Genomic DNA, 18007 nt, shown 5'->3' with positions numbered 1-18007 from the left:
AGCGGATGCAGTAGGCGCCTGGCCCGCATTCTCTCTTCCCAGGTTCTGCAGTCAGCCAGCCCTTGAGTTTCTTTGCATGGAGTTTTTCTCTGGCCACTAGAGGGCACTCTGCCCATGTGAGCTGTAGGCTAAAATCTCCAGGAAACTAATGCCCGCCCCCTCCACTCCCTGCCCCCAGCAAGAAGCTGCTCTTAACAGATTCCGGATGGAGTCCTCCTCGCCCTCACCATTTGGGCCGCAGAACGTTGAGGCGCGCTTTCTGCGCCACTTCCCAGGTTCTCCGGTGAGATTCAGCTCCAGCCACCCACAGAGCTAACCAGGCTGACAACGCCTCAAGATTGGATTCCGGTCCTTTCCCTACCTTCCTTCTTCCTCTCCCGTCTACCTGGGTGGGTTTCCTGGGACAACCTCCAAACAAGATACTTACTTGCACGCGAACCCTTGTCTTAAGGAATGCTTCTGGAAGAAGCCAAAGACACATCCTCTTCAATGCTTTCATTTTTACTGTCTGTCCTTTGATAGAATATGTCCTTCCTTCCCTGCAATGAGCCTCCCTAACCAGGCTAACTCTAGTTTTCTGCCTTCACTACCCACCTAGGTATCATATCTTCCTGCAAAACTTCCCGGATTCACCGATAGGGGTGGGAGGCTGACTCGGGCCGCGCGGGCACCCGGGTCACTATACACCAGAGTCCTTGCCTTGTGCATCGTCTTAATGTCCCTCTCTTCCTTTACCTGTGGACTCCGCAAGGGCAGGGACTCCACGCCATTCATCTCAACGTGTTCAAATCATCCAGTTAGTAGTTTTTGGATGCCTGCAATGTCATACATGCCCTATACAGGGTCTAAAGTGAAAGTGAAGTCGCTCAGTTGTGTCTGACTCTTCGCGGCCCCATGGACTGTACCAGGCTCCTCCGTCCATGGGATTTTTCCAAGCAAGAATACTGGAGTGGATTGCCATTTCCTTCTCCAGGAGATCTTCCCAATCTCCAGGAGTCACTTCAGTCGTGTCCGACTCTGTGCGACCCCATAGACAGCAGCCCACCAGGCTCCCCCGTCCCTGGGATTCTCCAGGCAAGAACACTGGAGTGGGTTGCCTGTGTAGGAAATGTTAAAGCTTTACAAAGCACTTCCGGATAGAATCCGATGCTTTAATTCTTGCACTAGTCCTGTGAGAAGTAGGTACAGTTTTTATACCCATTATACAGATAAGGAAAATGAGACATGGATGACTTAAGACATTGGGATCATGCAGCTGGCAGCAGAAGAGCCAGAGTTAAAGACGTCCAGGGTCTTTCCCACTCAGCACACCTGAACTTGCCTTCTCTACCTTTTACGCCCTTGGTCTGAGAAAGAGGTTGTCCCTGATTCATGATCAGTTGACTTGAGCTTTCAGAGTGGGTACATCTGAATGGATGGTTTTGCTAACCTTCATTCAAAAGTGCAGAGGTGGTTGGTGACCAGCTGGATTGGGTTGGATTGGGGGGCAGTGCAGATGGTAGCCAAGTTGCATAGCCATGGTACACAGCTTTCTGAGGCTGGGTCATTCACCTTGGCCTTGAACAATGGAGCGATACCGGCGGAGAAGCCTGACTGCTTTATGGGTCGGAGAACCTGCATAAGCAAACCTACGGAACCGCATCCTCTGAATGGCTGCGATTCGGAGAGAAAGAAAATCTCTGTTTGCTCAATTACCTGTTGCATTAGTTTGCTCAAGCTGCTGTAACAAAGTGCTACAGCCCCAGTGGCTTAAACTACAGAAGTTTACCTTCTCACAGTGCTGGAGGCTAGAAGCTTAAGGTCAAGGTGTTGGCTGGGTTGGTTCATTCTGAGGCTGCTCTCTATTGGCTTACAGATGGCTTCTTCTCCCGGGGTCTTCACAAGAGGTCTGTTACATGTGTGTCTGTGCCCTAATTTCCTCCTCTTATAAAGACACCAGGCACAGTAGATGAGAACCCTACCCTCTCCCTTTAAAGACCCCATCTCCAAACACAGTCACATTCTGTGATCCTAGCGGGTAGCAAGGGGTTCTGCACTACTGGGCTGGCCAAGGGGAAGGACAGAACTTCTTTGTCTTGGGCACAAACAGGTCCCAGAGGAAATAAGACAGACTGAGGGACTCATGAACCGTTAGCACAGCAGTCCAATGACTCTGGTCTCCCCAGTCACGTCCACTAGGGAGGGTAAGATGGGCTAGGTGATGATGAGACCCCCTCCGTAGCACTGCCCCAGAGGGTGGAAGGTGTCACAGGAAGCTCTTTCCTCAGTGGGCCAAGTTGGGAACACGTGAAGAGAGGAGACGATGAGCCTACAGATGTAGTCCTGTGGCCTCGGCCAGGGAGACCAGTTCCCCGCTTCAGGTCCCTCGGGGGTAGAGGAGACGCTCATGTCTGCTCTGCTGCTGCCCTGGCTTCCCCGAGATGCTCTGTGTGACATCCTTGATCCTCTGCTCCACGGTCGGCAGTGGCTGCCTTCTCCCGGTGGCCCGGCTCCTGTCAAGATGCCCTCTCCTAGCACTGCAACTCTCGATGGTCCCAGGAACTGCTTTATCCATTAACCCTTCGGGCCTGGGATGGTACCAGTTCCCAAGACTATTGACCCTATGAGGCTTTACCCACTTCTTTGTCCCTGTGGCTTCAACTAGGGATGCAACAGAAAAGAAAGGGCGCATTCAAATTAAGATAATTCAAGGAGGGTAATTTACAAAGGGCTTCCCAGGTGAATAGTAAACAACCCTCCTACCAATGCAGGAGATGTGGGTTCAACCCCTGGGTTGGGAAAATCCCCTGGAGGTGGGCATGGCAACCCACTCCAGTAATCTTGCCTGGAGAATCCCATGGACAGAGGAGCCTGGTGGGCTATAGTCCAGGGGGTCGCAAAGAGTCGAACATGACTTAGCAATTAAAGGACAACAATTTACAAAGGGCTTAACTAGGAAGATGAGGGTCAAGTACAAGGTTCCCCTAAGAAATCCCTCACGAAAACAGGGCTCATGGCAGTCAAGCTGTGGCAGTTGAGCTGCCATCCTCCTGGGCTCAAAGGGATGAGAAGAGCCAGAGACAAGGATGTTGATTTGACATCAGAGGCAGCCCAGCAGTGGCCTTGGGAGGAGCTGTGGGGGACGTAGGCAGCCTCAGATGGATCCCAAGGGAGGGAACCAAAGGAATAATAATATACTGACCTCATTCTCCTTCCCCGGCTCCTGGATCTCCGGCCCAGCGTCCCCAGTTGATTACCCTCAGCTGGGTGTCAGAGGGCTTGCGAGGTCACTGCCATGACCCATGCAGGTTGCCCCCTCCCTTTCCAAGCGAACAGGGAGAAGGGGATGGGGTGCTTGGAGGGGCTCATGGGAGAGCTCCAGACCCCTGCCCACACCTGTCCACACCTTTAGAGACATCCTGTCACTTGACTCGCTCCAATCGACTGCGCTGAGTGTGCCATCTGTTTCTTTCTATTTTGAGTTCTGAAAAGATAAAAACACTGTACACTGCAGAGGGATTGATGAGTACAGAAAGCCCATTATTGTTTCACTGTCACCCTCCTCTGGCTGGATGTACAGGTTTGGGCTTTGCAGAGGATTCGAGCGCCTGCATGCTCCACCCTCTGCCCCTTACCCGGAAGCCAAAATGAAGATTTTGCCCAGGGAACCAGGTCTGGTTTTTCACTGGCCCAGGCCTGTCTGATTCAAAGCCCTGCGTGTCTTATACTAAGTGAAGTCACCTCTCTGCAGGGGAGAAACAGTGTCTGATACCTCCTGGCCTTGTATGTACCCTCAGGTCTCAGCTTAAATGCTGTGTGCTCAGAGAGGACTTCCAGGACCCTCCAGTGTAAACGCCCCCTTTTCACACGTGCTTTTCTCTTACTGGGGGATACTGAGGTGGCTCAGTGGTAAAGAATCTCCCTGCCAATTTAGGAGACGTGGGTTTGATTTCTGGGGTGGGAGATCCCCTGGAGGAAGAAACGGCAGCCTACTCCAGTATTCTTGCCTGGACAATCCCATGGACAGAGGGGCTTGGCAGGCTATAGTCCAGGGGATTGCAAAGGGTCAGACATTACTTAGTGACTAAACAAAACAACAACAATTCTCTAACTCAGATTCGTCCACCCTCATAGAACATTAACACTAATATATAACTATGTTACATATTCATTCGTTTTAATGTCTGTTTTCCCAGAAAAACTCGTGCCTCATATCAGGCAGGACTTTGTCTTCTTTGTTTGAACCCCAGGATCTAGAATAACATGTGGTACATGGATGACCCTCAAGAAATCCTTGGGGAATGAATGACAGAGTGAATAGGTGGGAGGTGGGGCTGGGAGTGGAAGAAAGTAATCATGACTCATATTTTCAGAATTAACAACAGCAAGAATCAGAGGGCTTGTAAAATGTGCCAGGCACCACTTAAGCCCTTTATGCGTAATAACTCATGCAAATGTTGTAACGTAAAGTTGGGGGATACTGTTACTGTGGAGATGCGGAAAATGAGCTCTAGAGAGGTTGGGCATTATTCATGGTCACAGAGTCGTGAGAGGAGGAGCCAGGACTGAAGTTCAGGCATCAGATTTTCAAATATACCAAACGGCTCTTCTATGCTGAGCCCCACTTACAGCCGGCCACACTGGGCACTTCATGCGTTCTTCTTACCCAATTTAATTCTCACACTAGTTCAGCAAGGTTGGTATTATTTCCTCCTCAGCTGGATGACAGAATGGATTCAGAGAGGTTGCATAAGCTGCCCTGGGTCACACAGCTAGCTCGGGGCAGAGGCAGCATTTGTGCGGCACGGGCTGTCTGGCACCTGAGACAACTGCCCTTGTCACTGTCCTTTCAGAAGTTCTAACAGAGCCGGGATGAGCGAGCAGGTTTCCTGGGACTCAGTGAGCGCCTGCCTGACACTGCTGACCCAGCCCAGCTGGCCTGATCGGCAAGAGAGTCCCTGCCTGCGTGCTCAGTGCTATTCTAAGCCGAAAGTCAAGCAGAATAGCAGAAGCTGCCAGGACCTCTGCGTGGGTGACACAGCTGGAACAGACTCGGACAGGATGTTCCCAAGGGCAAGGCTCTGTCAACTGCCCTAGGCTTGGGTGCCTTGCGTCATTCCTTGTCACTGCTCCCCCGTCTCTGCCACTCACAGCCTAACAGCAAAGTGCAGGAGAAAAAGCACAGCATTTGGCTTGGAGGTTGTGCACACCTGGGCTTGAATTCCAGCTCACTACACACTAGCTGTGACCTTGGCGAATTCCTTTACTTCTCTGAGCCTCAGTTTCTTCATCGATGAAATGGGGAGAATCATTCTTATTGCCTTGTTGCCCATATCTGTGAGCACTGCCCTTGCCTCTGAAAGCTGGGACCCAAAGTCACAAATGTCCCCAAGCAGATATTCACAGGTTTGTATCACAGTCAGATTTGTAGCAAGAGAAGGAGCTAAAAATGCCTCTTATGGAAACAGAGCATGAAATCGGGAATTCTTGCAGGCTATAGCTGTCCTGTCTCTGTCACCCCTTCGCATGTTACACCACTCTGCCTGTGTCTCCTGCACACACACACATGCCCACGCCACACACACACACACACACACCAAGTTCTTCCACACATACGTTCATATTTCCAGACATGCATCCCAATCTTTCCAGATACCTACACAATATAAATCATGCCACATAGACATCTTCTATAACCATCACACACACGTACACACTCCCTCATCTTGACAAACTCCTGGGGCACCACGGCAGCAGCACAGTAAGGGGTAACATGGCACAGATGAAAGAAATCCGAGAGGCTGGAGCAGAGTCGTGGCTTTGCTGAAGTCAACAGAGGCACACCATGGACCTCTCTGAGCCCCAGTTTCTTCATCACTACTGTGGGGGTCACAGAACCCTCCTCTTCAGGTTGTGAATAGAATGAAAGATCATTTTCATCAATTGCCTGTCTCAGTACCTGGCACACAGAAGGAGTTCAGTAAATGATACGGCATCATAATGTGAAGTCCTCCAGGCAAAGCGAAAACTTTCTCTGTTTAAGCCTAGCCAAGTGCAAACTGTTTAAATATTTATAAAACCACAAATGAACTTGACAAGACTTTCTATTGAGAATGTCTTATCCATGTGATGACGGCTGAGCCTGACCTTTATTTTGCTCAGTGGGGGTTTGGCTCGAATAATCGCTGATGACCTGGTGTCTGGGCATCTCTGGTTGGTTTCCTTTCTTTCAGGATGAAGTCAGCCAGTGCATTCTTGTTCTTCCCCACTGGTTCCAAATACTTCCTTGTTTTGGTGTCTTGATTGACAGGTGGCTTTCCTTTCATTTCTTTGTGGGTCTTCCCTCCGAGGGCTCCAGCGTTCCATCTGTTCCTTCCGGTGGTCTCGGTTGATGCTCAGCAACATTTCCCTTTCTTGGCTTCCTCAAGAAGCTCTTGCAACAAAGTCCCTGACCTTAGGGAGCTCTAAGGAAACCAGGCTTGAACCCAATTCCAGAGAACTCCATCTGTTGAGGGTGTTTGGTGCCTTAATCTGCATCCAACAGACTCTCAAGGGCGTGAGTTCATCAAGAGCTGATTATTCAAGCAGCAGATGACTCATGCTCTTGGTTTCTCTCCCACTGGCCTTTTGCAGAGGCTCGGATGGGAAATGGACCTTGTAGGTCTCTCCTAACTCTATCCTAAGGCAGGGGTCACAACCCCAAATGTTTTCAGAGGTCCAGCAGGTAACATAAGTGTCAGGGTAGAGATGGATAAATTGGAGAGTCCATTCCATGTCTAAAGGCATCGAATCTACCAATTAAAACAAAAAAGCAAAACAACCAACTGACCACTGTCCCAGCCCACTGGCTCGCTGGTCAGATTTGTCTCAGAATCAGCCAGTCTGTGATCTTTGTTCTATGAGTTTTTCATCCCCTGTTTGACTCAGTTTGAAACTCTCTAGTGGAAGGGTTGTCTTGGTCCAGTCTCCCAGACAACTGCCCTTGCCTTTGTAGTGTCCTTGGCAAGGACTTTCTCCTCGCCACTTAAAAAGTTTCAGCAAAGGAACTCACCATTCTAGTTCATCCACAAACCTTTAATGAGCAAGACCATAGGGTAAGGGCACCAGGGCCCAAGGATCGGTGGTGCCCAAGGCTGATGTTGTCCCTGCTCCTGTGGGTCTCTCAGCCTGATGGCTGCATCACCATAGGGCTCTACATAGTGCTGAATACAGAGATATCTCCTGAGGGTGTCCAGGGCCCTGGGTCTGCCCTCTGGAGTCTCACAGAGCAAGGTCAGTCCCTCTCATGTGATAATCCTTCAGGTCTTTAAAGGCATCTTTTATTTCCCTCTTGAGTTACTTTTTTCTAGGTGGTTAGAGGGTGAACCAAATGGCTTGATTTTTGGTTTTTTTTTTTTTTTTTTTCCATTTCTTACCTTTCACATCCACTCCATTATCAAGTCCTGTTGATTCTAATCTGTAAAGGTACCTGGGATTCATCCACTTCTATCTCACTGTGACATCTTAGGCCTCCCCATCAGACCCTTTCCTGGGCTATTTTAGGCTCTCCTAACTAGTTTCTGGTTTTGTGACTCTCTTATCCACCTTCTATTAGCATTTGGTCAGATTAGGTAACACACTTTCCAAAGGCTCATACAGCACTCAAAAGGGTGCCCTGAACCCTACCATACTCCATAAGACCCAACTACCAGGCCCTGGTCCCGGATCTTCTCACGTCACTCATCACTCTTAATCCTTGGAATGGGTAGTGTTCCAAATTCATGTCCCCTGCACAACCTGGGCTTCCCATGTGGCTTATCTGGTAAAGAACCTGCCTGCAGTGTGGGAGACCTAGGTTCGATCCCTGGGTTGGGAAGATCCCCTGGAGAAGGGAAAGGCTACCCACTCCAGTATTCTGGCCTGGAGAATTCCAGGGACTGTATAGTCCATGGGGTTGCAAAGAGTCAGACATGACTGAGAGACTTTCCCTTTCCCTTTCTTTCTTTCCACAACCTCAGAATGAGCCCTTATTTGGAAACGAGGTCTTTGCAAATGTGACCAAGCTAAGATGAGGTCATACTGGAGAGGGAGAGTCCTAAATCTAACGACTGGTATCCTCATATGAAAAGAGGACACATGCCCTTACAAGGAGGGGGAAGGTCATGTGACTAAGGCAGAGATTAGACTGATGCGGCCACAAGCCAAGGAGTGCTTGAGGCCACCAGAAGCTGGAAGAGGAGGAAGAATTCTTCCTAGAGACTTCAGAGAGGGCATGGTCATGTTACTGCACTGATTTCAGATTTCTGGCTGCCAGAACTGTGAGAGAATACATTTCTGTTGCTTTAAGTCATGCAGTATTTATTATAACAGCCTTGGGGAACCAAGACAATCCCTTAGCCCAGCCTTCCTGTTCCGTGGGCACCCCAAGCTCATCCTTACCTTGTCCCTGCTTGTGCTGTTCTCTCTTTCCTGAACCGTCCTGCCTCCTCCCCAGTCTCTCAGGATGACTTGGGCCTTCCAATCACTCAGCCGCAGGTCAGGTGTGGGCATCTGCCCTGATCACACCTGCCCTTGCCAGCTGCTACTAGCAGGTAACATTGTCCACCCATCAGCGCAGTGCCGTCACAGTGTGCTTCTGTACTGGGCTGCTGCCTCTCTGCCCCCACTTGAATATAAGCTACATGATGGCAAGCCCTTGTCTAGACAATCCCCCAGAAGCAGCCCAGGGCCTTTTAGATGTTTATTGCACAGTCTGTGCCTGAGAAATGTTTTTTGAGTGTTTGTTGTGACTCAGACAACAGGAAGGTTTAGTTTGCTTTGCTCAAACAAGGCTGCCCTTTTGTAGTCAATGGCTAAGGCTTACTTCACTTGCTGTAGTATCTTCAGGCTTCATCCATGTTGCAGCATGTGTCAGAATCTACTTCCTTCCAAAGACTGAACAACATTCCACTATATGTATTCACACAACATTCCACTCTACGTACAGACCCCATTTCCCTTGTCCATTTACCTTTTGATGGAGTCTTGGATGATCCCCAAATTCCGCTATTATAAATAATGTTGCTATGAATGTGAATTTGCAGCTGTCTTCCTGTGACCCTACTTTCAATCCTGTTGGTTACATAACCCCAAAGTGGAATTGTTGGATTTCTATATATATATATACACACACCTATGTAAAACTTTAAAATCCCAACTCAGTCTTGCGCTAGTGAACTTATTACATGCATCTTACAGATGAGGTACCAGAAGCTGGGGAGGCCACACGCATGTCTCAGAGTGCTGGGGAGTGGGCCTGGTCTCCATGCTCAGTGGCCCTCTGAGCACTTTGGATCAGTGTGTCCACCGCAGCCCTCCCACGGCTGCCTGTCCTCGGGGGCCGGACGAGCCTGGGCTCACCTCATTGTCCCGATCCTTCTCCAGGAAGTGGCGGGCCACGTGGCTGGGCAGGATGTTCCGCAGCATGTTCTCATTGTGCTCCCTCAGCTCCTTCATCTCGTTGATCTCCTCTTTGGCCTGGACTCGCCACAGGAAGTCCAGGCGGGCTGTGTACTCCAGCTGCGGTTCAGGGGACAGAAGGGAAGGAACGGGTTCAGACACACGTTTGTGGGAGGTGGACAGGGTTTCTCTGGAACCCTCCGCAGATGAAATAGAGCCCAAGCTGAACGTTTTGGGAGGCCTTTTGCCTGACACCAGGAGATCAGAAGATGAGCAGATTTTACAGGGCTGTGTACCTCCCCTTCCTGGCACTGGGGCACCTAGGATTTTGTCACTGTTTCTTTCCCCCACTGTGCGCTGCAGGTGCTTTGAGGTCAGGGTTCTTTCCCAGTTCAATATCACATCCTTACCATAGAGCAACGTTCCTGGCACAGGGCTGGTGTTCCATTAATATTTCTTGACCCAAGAAATAAATTACAGTAGTAAAACCAGCTAACACGTAGGCTGTGCTCATTAGATGGTGCCAGGAACTTTCCTAAGGAATATACATGTATTAATACCTTTAATGGAGAAGGCAATGGCACCCACTCCAGTACTCTTGCCTGGAGAATCCCAGGGACGGGGGAGCCTGGTGGGCTGCCGTCTCTGGGGTCGCACAGAGTCGGACATGACTAAAGCGACTTAGCAGCAGCAGCAGCAGCAGGTATTTAATACCTATTAGTTCCCTCTTCTCCTAAAATCCTGTTTGGTTTTTAATTTTTAAAAATTGTTACTCTTTCTTAAAAACTTTATCTTTTGTGTTGGGGTACAGCTGATTAACACTGTTTTGATAGTTTCAGGTGAACAGCAAAGGGACTCTGCCATACATTTACATGTATCCACGCTTCCCCAACTTCTCTCCCATCGTAGCATTTCTTTTCATTGGAAAGAGGACAGTGTCCTTTCTAAAAAATCTAACAAACCATATTTATGAGGGCTTTTGGTAATGTCATTATTTCAAGTCTTTAACTGTTGAAATGAACAATATGTTGCACCATTAAACACATGGTTAGATGCCCTGAATTCAAGGGCTTAAAAAAATTCAGCTAGTTCTTTTCTTTGTCTTATGTGCAAGTCTCAGTGGATGTCAAAAATATGAAAAGGCAGAGGTGCAAGGTTATTCTTTCAGCAGAATTTCTAATAGCAAAAGCTGGAAACAATCCAAGTGCTCATTTTGGTTGAATAAACTTATATACAGCTATAAAAAGAAACGAAGACTATTTCTCTATATGTACTTTGATGGGTTGGTATCTAAGGAGGAGAAATACACGCATAGTTTGCCATTACCGATCTAAGGAAAGGGGTATCCATATATCTCTCTCTTTCCACATATATATATATTTCTTTATTTATTAAAAGTTGAAGTGCAAAAAAAAAATCATTACAATGAGATGAGGAAGATGGGGTGAAGGAATAGGGATACATTTAAACTTTAAAAATTGTATCTTGTTTTATAAACCTGACTTTTGAATCATGGAAATATTTTACTTAATTATGAAACTGGATGGAATTTTTAAAAGCTCAAACTATATAAAATTTTTTAAAATGACAAAAAAAAAAAAAGCTCAAACAAACAAACAAACCTACAGGTATAACCACACAGAGAGGAATTATTCCAAATGTCTTTTAACACAATAATTTGCAGGCACGTTCGTAGAGAGAAATATTCTAAGGCTAAAAAGAGCTCAACAAGAATCTTCAAAGTGTTTACAACAATCACCTGGTAGGTGGTGGTATCTGTGGTATTATTGTGGTTTTGGAAAAGACTCTTGAGAGTCCCTTGGACTGCAAAGAGATCAAACCAGTCAAGTACTAAAGGAAATTCCTGAATATTCATTGAGAAGACTGATGCTGAAGCTGAAGCTCCAATACTTTGGCCACCTGATGCAAAGAACTGACTCATCAGAAAAGATCCTGATGCTGGGAAAGATTGAAGGCAGGAGGAGAAGGGAACAAAAGAGGATAAGATGGCTGGATGGCATCACCAACTCGACGGATATGAGTTTGAGCAAGCTCTGGGGGTTGGTGATGGACAGGGAAGCCTAGTGTGCTGCAGTCCATGGGGTCACAAAGAGTTGGACACGACAGCAACCGAACTGAACTGATTGTATCTGAGGGGCTTCCTTGGTGGCTCAGACAGTAAGGAACCTGCCTGCAATGTGGGAGACCTGGGTTCAGTCTCTGGGTTGGGAAGATTCCCTGGAGAAGGGAATGGCTACCCACTCCAGTATTCTTGCCTGGAGAATTCCATGGACAGAGGAGTCTGGTGGGCCACAGTCCATGAGGTCACAAAGAGTTGGACATGACTGAGCACCTAATACTTTCATTTGCATTGTATCTGAGTTGCAAGATAAAGCAAATGAATAATCCTTTTCAACTTTTTGTATTCTGATTTCCCTTCCCAAACCATTTAGGAACTGGCTACATGAAAACAGTACCAAGAGTTTATGTGCCCTCAAAATTCATATTTTGAAATCTTAACCCTCAAAGTGATAGTATTCGGAGGTGGGGCCTTTGGGAGGTGTTTAGGTCATGAGGTTGGAACCTTCATGAATGAGATTAAGGTCTATAAAAGAGATCCCAGAGATGTCCCTGTGCCTTCTGCCATGTGAGGATGTAGTGAGAAGCCTATGAACCAGGACGTGGGTCCTCCTCACAGACACTGAATCTGCCAGCATCTCGGTCTTGGACTTCCTGTCCTCCACTGGGAGAAATAAATTTCTGAGTTTATAAAAGGAAAAAGAAAAGAGTACCAAAGGAACTAACAAACATTGTTTATATGTTTTGTGCCAGGCTCTTAACACAGAATGATAATTAACACAGGCTGAGTCCTTGTCTTGAACTGGGCACTGTACTTAGCATTTCAAACATACTGAAAGTCTTTTAATCACACCATGGCTCAACAAAGCAGGTACTTTTTTATGCCCGCTTTATAGCTAAGGAAACGGAGGCACAGGAAGGTAAAGTCAGGTGCCCAAGGTTTCACAAATAGAGGTTGGGCTTTGAACTCAGGGCATTTGGACTCCAAGCTGTGGCTCTTAACCCCTGCACTCTATGAACATGACTTCATTCAGCTGTTCCCCAATTCTTGATAGATAACTATTAGACTTTTCCTTTTGCAGGTAAAGAAATGGCAGGTCTGGGAGGTTGAACATCTCAAGGTCATCTATTCTTCCAGGAGCCTCGCTGGGATGCAAATTTAATAATTTGGTCCCAAGGCTTGAGTCTTTCTAAGCTGCACAATCCCAGTGCCTATCTTTATCAGACCCAGAAGTAAGCAACTAGAGACTTGACCTCGTTAATCTTTATCTTTGTGCTCAGGTGTGAGGTCCTTTGCTCTGAAAGGAGAGTTGAGGCCAAGCCCAAACCTCAGGGCTGCAGTGAATCAGGCATGAGGTGGGAGGCGCCTGGCTGTCTGCTCTCTTCTGTCCAACATTCGGGATGTTCACCTGCCTCGGAGGAAGAGGAAGTGTTTGGCGTATTGCTTTCACATATGTGCAGGATGAGAGTCCCAATTATTCGGTTACATAACTGCCTCCGTCACTCTGGAGATGTACTGTTACACATGCTCCCACTGGGATGATGCTGTGTACCAGGCATCGGTGGGGATTATTCAGGCTTTAATAAAAATAGGGGACCTCTGAGTCACCAGGGAACACAGTGGGAGCCGGTAGCAGAGCCTGGAGTGCACGGACTTGATCCGGATGAACAGGACTCTGATGGGCGTCATGAAATGATGCTTGAGGTGATGCAGTTCTGCAGAAAGGTATCCTCTAACAGATAGGCAGCACCACATGGTGGAGAGGGCATGGACCGAGAAGTTGGAGCATTTGCATCCCTGTTTCTGTCTGGTTCTCCTTTGTGACTTTGTGACCTCAAGTGACTTGAGTCTCTGCTGCTGCCTTGCGACCAGATGGATAATAACACTTTCTCTGTTTGTCTTAGACTCTTGCTTCCAAAGTAAAATATTAATAGCTCACGATGTTTGAGCAGTTACTCCAAGTGCAAATCACTGGGAGAGGTGTATTATAATTATATTCTCATATAATACTACAAAAAAACCTACAAAAAACCAATACTACAAATACTACAATACTACAGTTTTTTTTTAACTCTACAAAAAAACAGAAACTGTTACTATCATACCCACTTTATAAGTGAGAAAATGGAGATACAGAATGTTGGATAAATGACTGAATGTCACTTATCTATTGAATGGCAGAGTTGGAGTTTGAATAATATCTACCCACTCCAAAGGTTACATCTGTAACTGCTACAGTTATGGGATGGAGCTATGTCATTTTAAAACCTTTTGAGGGACTTCCTTGGAGGTCCATGGGTTAAGACTGCTTTCCAATGCAAGGGGTGCGGGTTTAATCCATGCTCGGGGAACTAAGATCCCACATGACTTGCAGCCAAAAAAACCAAAGCATGAAACAGAAACAGTATTGTAGCAAATTCAATAAAGACTTTAAAAATGGTCCACATCAAAAAAAAATCTCTTAAAAAACCTTTTGAAGGTTAAAAATAAAAAAGAAAATAATCAGATATCACTTAAGTACTCAGGCCCTCATTATTCACTTACTTGCTCTTACTTTATTCATATTCTTCATGAGATGTGGTTATCTGCTTTTGCAGGACAAGTGGAGAATAGAATAAACTGAATCAGAATTTCAGAAGAGCTTTGAGGAGGCACTAAGAGGCACAGAGTAATCCTTAAGGTAACAGGGAAGATAGAAACAGCTTTCCTATTCTAGAATGAGCCCGACCCGCTTCTGAACTTTCTCTTAGCCATCTCTGAGAATTTCTCACGTGTCAGTTTAAAACCCATGTGATGGAGTATACGCACACTTTTCTATAGGATTGCCTTGTCTGATTGTCATTTGTATGTCAGATGAAGAATTTCTCCCCTGTAACTAGAAGTCATCAGGACGTGGAGGACATGATCCCAGCTCTCACAGAAAACCAGAAAGACCTAAGTCGGGGGATACTGCCATTGGCCAGACTTTGACCTTTGGCTTAGTGTTACAGCTGAAACTGAAAAGCAAGGTGAGGTCATATTGTGGGACGGAATGCCCTTGGTGCTGTGAAGATACACAGACAGTGCTTTTTGTTTTTCCCCTGATCGAGAAAGTGGAAAGGTGGGCTCTGGAGACTGATCTGGGGTTGAATTCTAGTTCTCTCACTTTCTAGCTCAGCAGCCTGACTTCCTTCATCTGTAAAACAAGATCCATCATAACGACCATTCAGGTTGTTGAGATGGTTCGATAATTCAGGTGAAGTGCCAGACACATAATAGGCGGCTGATACATGTTAACTCTTGCCTTCTTTCCTTCGATTGCCAGGTTTAGTTTTATTGACTTTGTTCCCTGAGCACATTTTACCATCAGCTTCCCAGGTGGCTCAGTGGTGAAGAATACACCTGCCAAGCAGGGGACGCCATTTTGATTGCTGGGTTGGGGAGATCCCCTGGCAATCTACTTCAGTTTTCTTGCCTGGGAAATCCATGAACAGAGGAGCCTGGTGGGCTATAGTCCACAGGGTCACAAAAGAGTCAGACACGACTTACTGACTAAACAACATGTTACCATCCCGCTTTATTACAAATAACTTTATGTATGTATCTCTAGCTTCCTGGGGCTTTTGGCTGTTTCATCGCTGGTTTCTCAGGATTCATTACCTCCCTGTCTCCATGGTGATTTCTCAGTGGTATGTTTCTATTTCTGCTCTGGCTGATAGTCTTCTTGTTTTTTTCCTTTCCTGGTTACTTTTATTTTTTTGAAGTACACGCACAGAGAGACGGACTGGGATCCAGAGCACGGCAGTGAAGCAGACGTCCTGGCTCTAGCAGAAAGTGATGAGTGTTGCTGCATTCATGGTCTGAGTCTGCATGGAGAAATCCTACCAGTTGTGGAGAACAGGTGACATCTCTTGGGTGAGGCCTGGTATGATGCTCCATGCAGAATAATTTCCTGCATCTCTGACTCTTGAGGTCCTTGGACAAGGCTGGTCCACGCATAGCACATCCCACATTGCATTATTTAGTGTTCACTCTCCTCCAGGAGACAGGAAGCCTTGGGGCTGGGGGTGGGGTTTTGTACGAGGCTATCCATGGTGCCCGCCCCAGATCCTGGCAGACAGGGAAGTGGCATCAATACTATAGGCTCTTTATCTACTCAGGACAAATCAATGATGAAGTGCCTCCTCTATCTCTGGAAAGGCAGTGCTCAAAATGCTACATACAATCATCTCAAATGATTCTTCAAAACAGCCCTAGTCAGGAATTACTGTCTTACTTTAAAGAGGAGGAAACAGAGAGTCAGGAGAAGGCCACAAACTTCTTGGAGGCAGGGTGGGATTGGAACCTTGGTTAGGATGGTCCTCAAGCCGGATTGGGAGTTTGGAATAGGCATGTGCCTGTGAGTGTGCATGCTACGTTGTTTCAGCCGTATCCTACTCTGTGGGACCCTGTGGACTGTAGTTTTCCAGGCTCCTCTGTCCATAGGATTCTCCAGGCAAGAATACTGGAGTCCGTTCTATGCCTTCCTCCAGAGGATCTTCCCGACCCAGGAATCGAACCCACGTCTCTTATGTCTCCTGCATTGGCAGGCGGGTTCTTTGCCACTAGCACCACCCAGTTGGCATGTACACGTACCTATATTTAAAACAGATAGCTAACAAGGAAGAAGGAAACAGCAGCCCGCTCCAGTGTCCTTGCGTGGAAAAGTCCGTGGACAGAGGAGCCTGGCGGGCTGTACAGTCCATGGAACTACAAAAGGGTCAGACACGATTTAGCAAACAAACAATGATTGTATAGCACAGGGAACCTTGCTCCATACTCTGTGTGTGTGTGTGTGTGTGAGTTGCTCAGCCATGTCTGACTCTTTGAGATCCTATGGACTGTAGCCTACCAGGCTCCTCTGTCTACCACTCCTCTGGAGTGGGTTGCCATTTCCTTCTCCAGAGGATCTTTCCAACCCAGGGATTGAACCTATGTCTCCTGAGTTGCAGGCAGATTCTTTACTATCTGAACTCAATACTCTGTAATAACCTAAATGGGAAAAGATTTTAAAAAAGAATAGATACATATATAACTGAATCACTTTGCTGTACATTTGAAACTAATATAACATTTTAACTCAACCATACTCCAATAGAAAATAAAAATTAAAAAAAAGCCCAAACACAAAAATCCCCAAATCTGATTTACACAACTTCCATTGTTATTGTTTAGTTGCTAGGTTGTGTCAGACCCCTTGTGACCCCATGGACTATAGCCTGCCAGGCTCCTCTGTCCATGGGATCTCCCAGGCAAGAATATTTGAGTGGGTTGCCATTTCCTTCTCCAGGGGAATCTTCCCGACCCAGGGATCAAACCTGGGTCTTCTACATTGACAGGAAGATTCTTTACCACTGTCCCATCAGGTCAACTTCCATAGTAATAGTTTTATCCAGGCAACAGAACTGGGAGAGATCCCAGCTGGCCTCAGCCAGAAATTGAAAGCTCTGTTTTTTTTCCCCTTATAATCATTTCATTGAAGGAGATACACCAAAAGGGAATGAAAACCATATTGCTCTCCAAATCATCTCCAACTTAGTTTTTTATTAAGTGTTCCATACTAGGAATTGTTTTGTTAAGAATCACAACTTGCTGGGAATTCCCTGGCAGTCCAATCATTAGGACTCAGTGCTTTTAACTACTGGGGCCTAGGTTCAAACCCTGGTCAGGAAACTAAGATCCCACAAGCCATGCATGGCTCAGCCAAGGGGCAAAAAAAAAAAAAAAAAAAAAAAAAAAAAAGGGAGGGGGAGAAACAAAAGAAAATAAAAGAAGAAGAAAAAGAAGAATTGCCACTTGCTGCAAGCTACTAAAAGTCATTTATGCAGAGGTGAGTGGTGGCCCCCCAGGCCAGTTTTATGGCAGCAGGAAATGCCAGGTAACCACAGGCAGTCAGAGGAAGACGTCAGATTACCTGCTGTCCATGGTAGAAAACGGCAAGAAGAAACATGGCCATTAGCAGCAGTGACGCTTCCTTGGTCCCCAGGAAATCTCTGTCAGGAGGAGAAATGCAAATAGTGGCGTGGTTATTGACAACTATGAAGGGACTTCAAGGAGACCCATTATGAAACTGAGATTCAGACTGGAGTGGGATAAAAAGAAAGGAGCAGCTGTTTTCTGAGCTCCCACTGTATGATAGGGGCTCTCTGAAGGCCTCCACGTAGGCTAATTGGAAACCAGTTGACCCCCAAGGTCACAAGGTCACGTAGGTCATACCTGGTGGAAGACTCCAGAGTCTAGCATCTAGACAATGCATTCACATTAATAATGATGTCTTCTATTGCAAAAAGATTTTTTCTAAATTTCAAGGAGGTCTTACACTTTCTTGTCACAAAGGTCCATGTGAAGACAGACACTCTTTCTTCAGTGTCATCCCACTTAAGAGACAGGCACATGGTACTTGCTATGCAGCAGTGCCTGTTCTCAGTACTCTAAGAATCACACTTAGGTTTTTATTACAAAGTCTTATTGCAATTTTGGGCACTGTTGTTCTCCTTTACAATCTCTTTTCTG

At 46.7% G+C, this 18007-nt stretch overlaps 1 protein-coding gene across 2 annotated transcripts in view; it reads right to left on the bottom strand.

Annotated features, from left to right (window-relative positions):
• Window positions 1-18007, bottom strand: part of ADCY8 (adenylate cyclase 8) — a 226473-nt gene that overhangs the window by 10208 nt on the left and 198258 nt on the right. For both annotated transcript variants that reach the window (XM_005899997.2, XM_070382775.1), the window contains 2 exons: window positions 17409-17487; window positions 9358-9516 (listed from right to left, as the gene is read on the bottom strand). In XM_005899997.2, coding sequence (XP_005900059.2) covers window positions 9358-9516; window positions 17409-17487 — 238 coding nt within the window. The remainder of the gene's footprint in view (window positions 1-9357; window positions 9517-17408; window positions 17488-18007) is intronic.

This window comes from Bos mutus, chromosome 14 (assembly GCF_027580195.1).
Source record: "Bos mutus isolate GX-2022 chromosome 14, NWIPB_WYAK_1.1, whole genome shotgun sequence".
Classification (NCBI taxonomy): Eukaryota; Metazoa; Chordata; class Mammalia; order Artiodactyla; family Bovidae; genus Bos; species Bos mutus.
The sequence above is the reverse complement of the archived record's forward strand: the minus strand, read 5'-3'. Positions and strand labels throughout refer to the sequence as shown.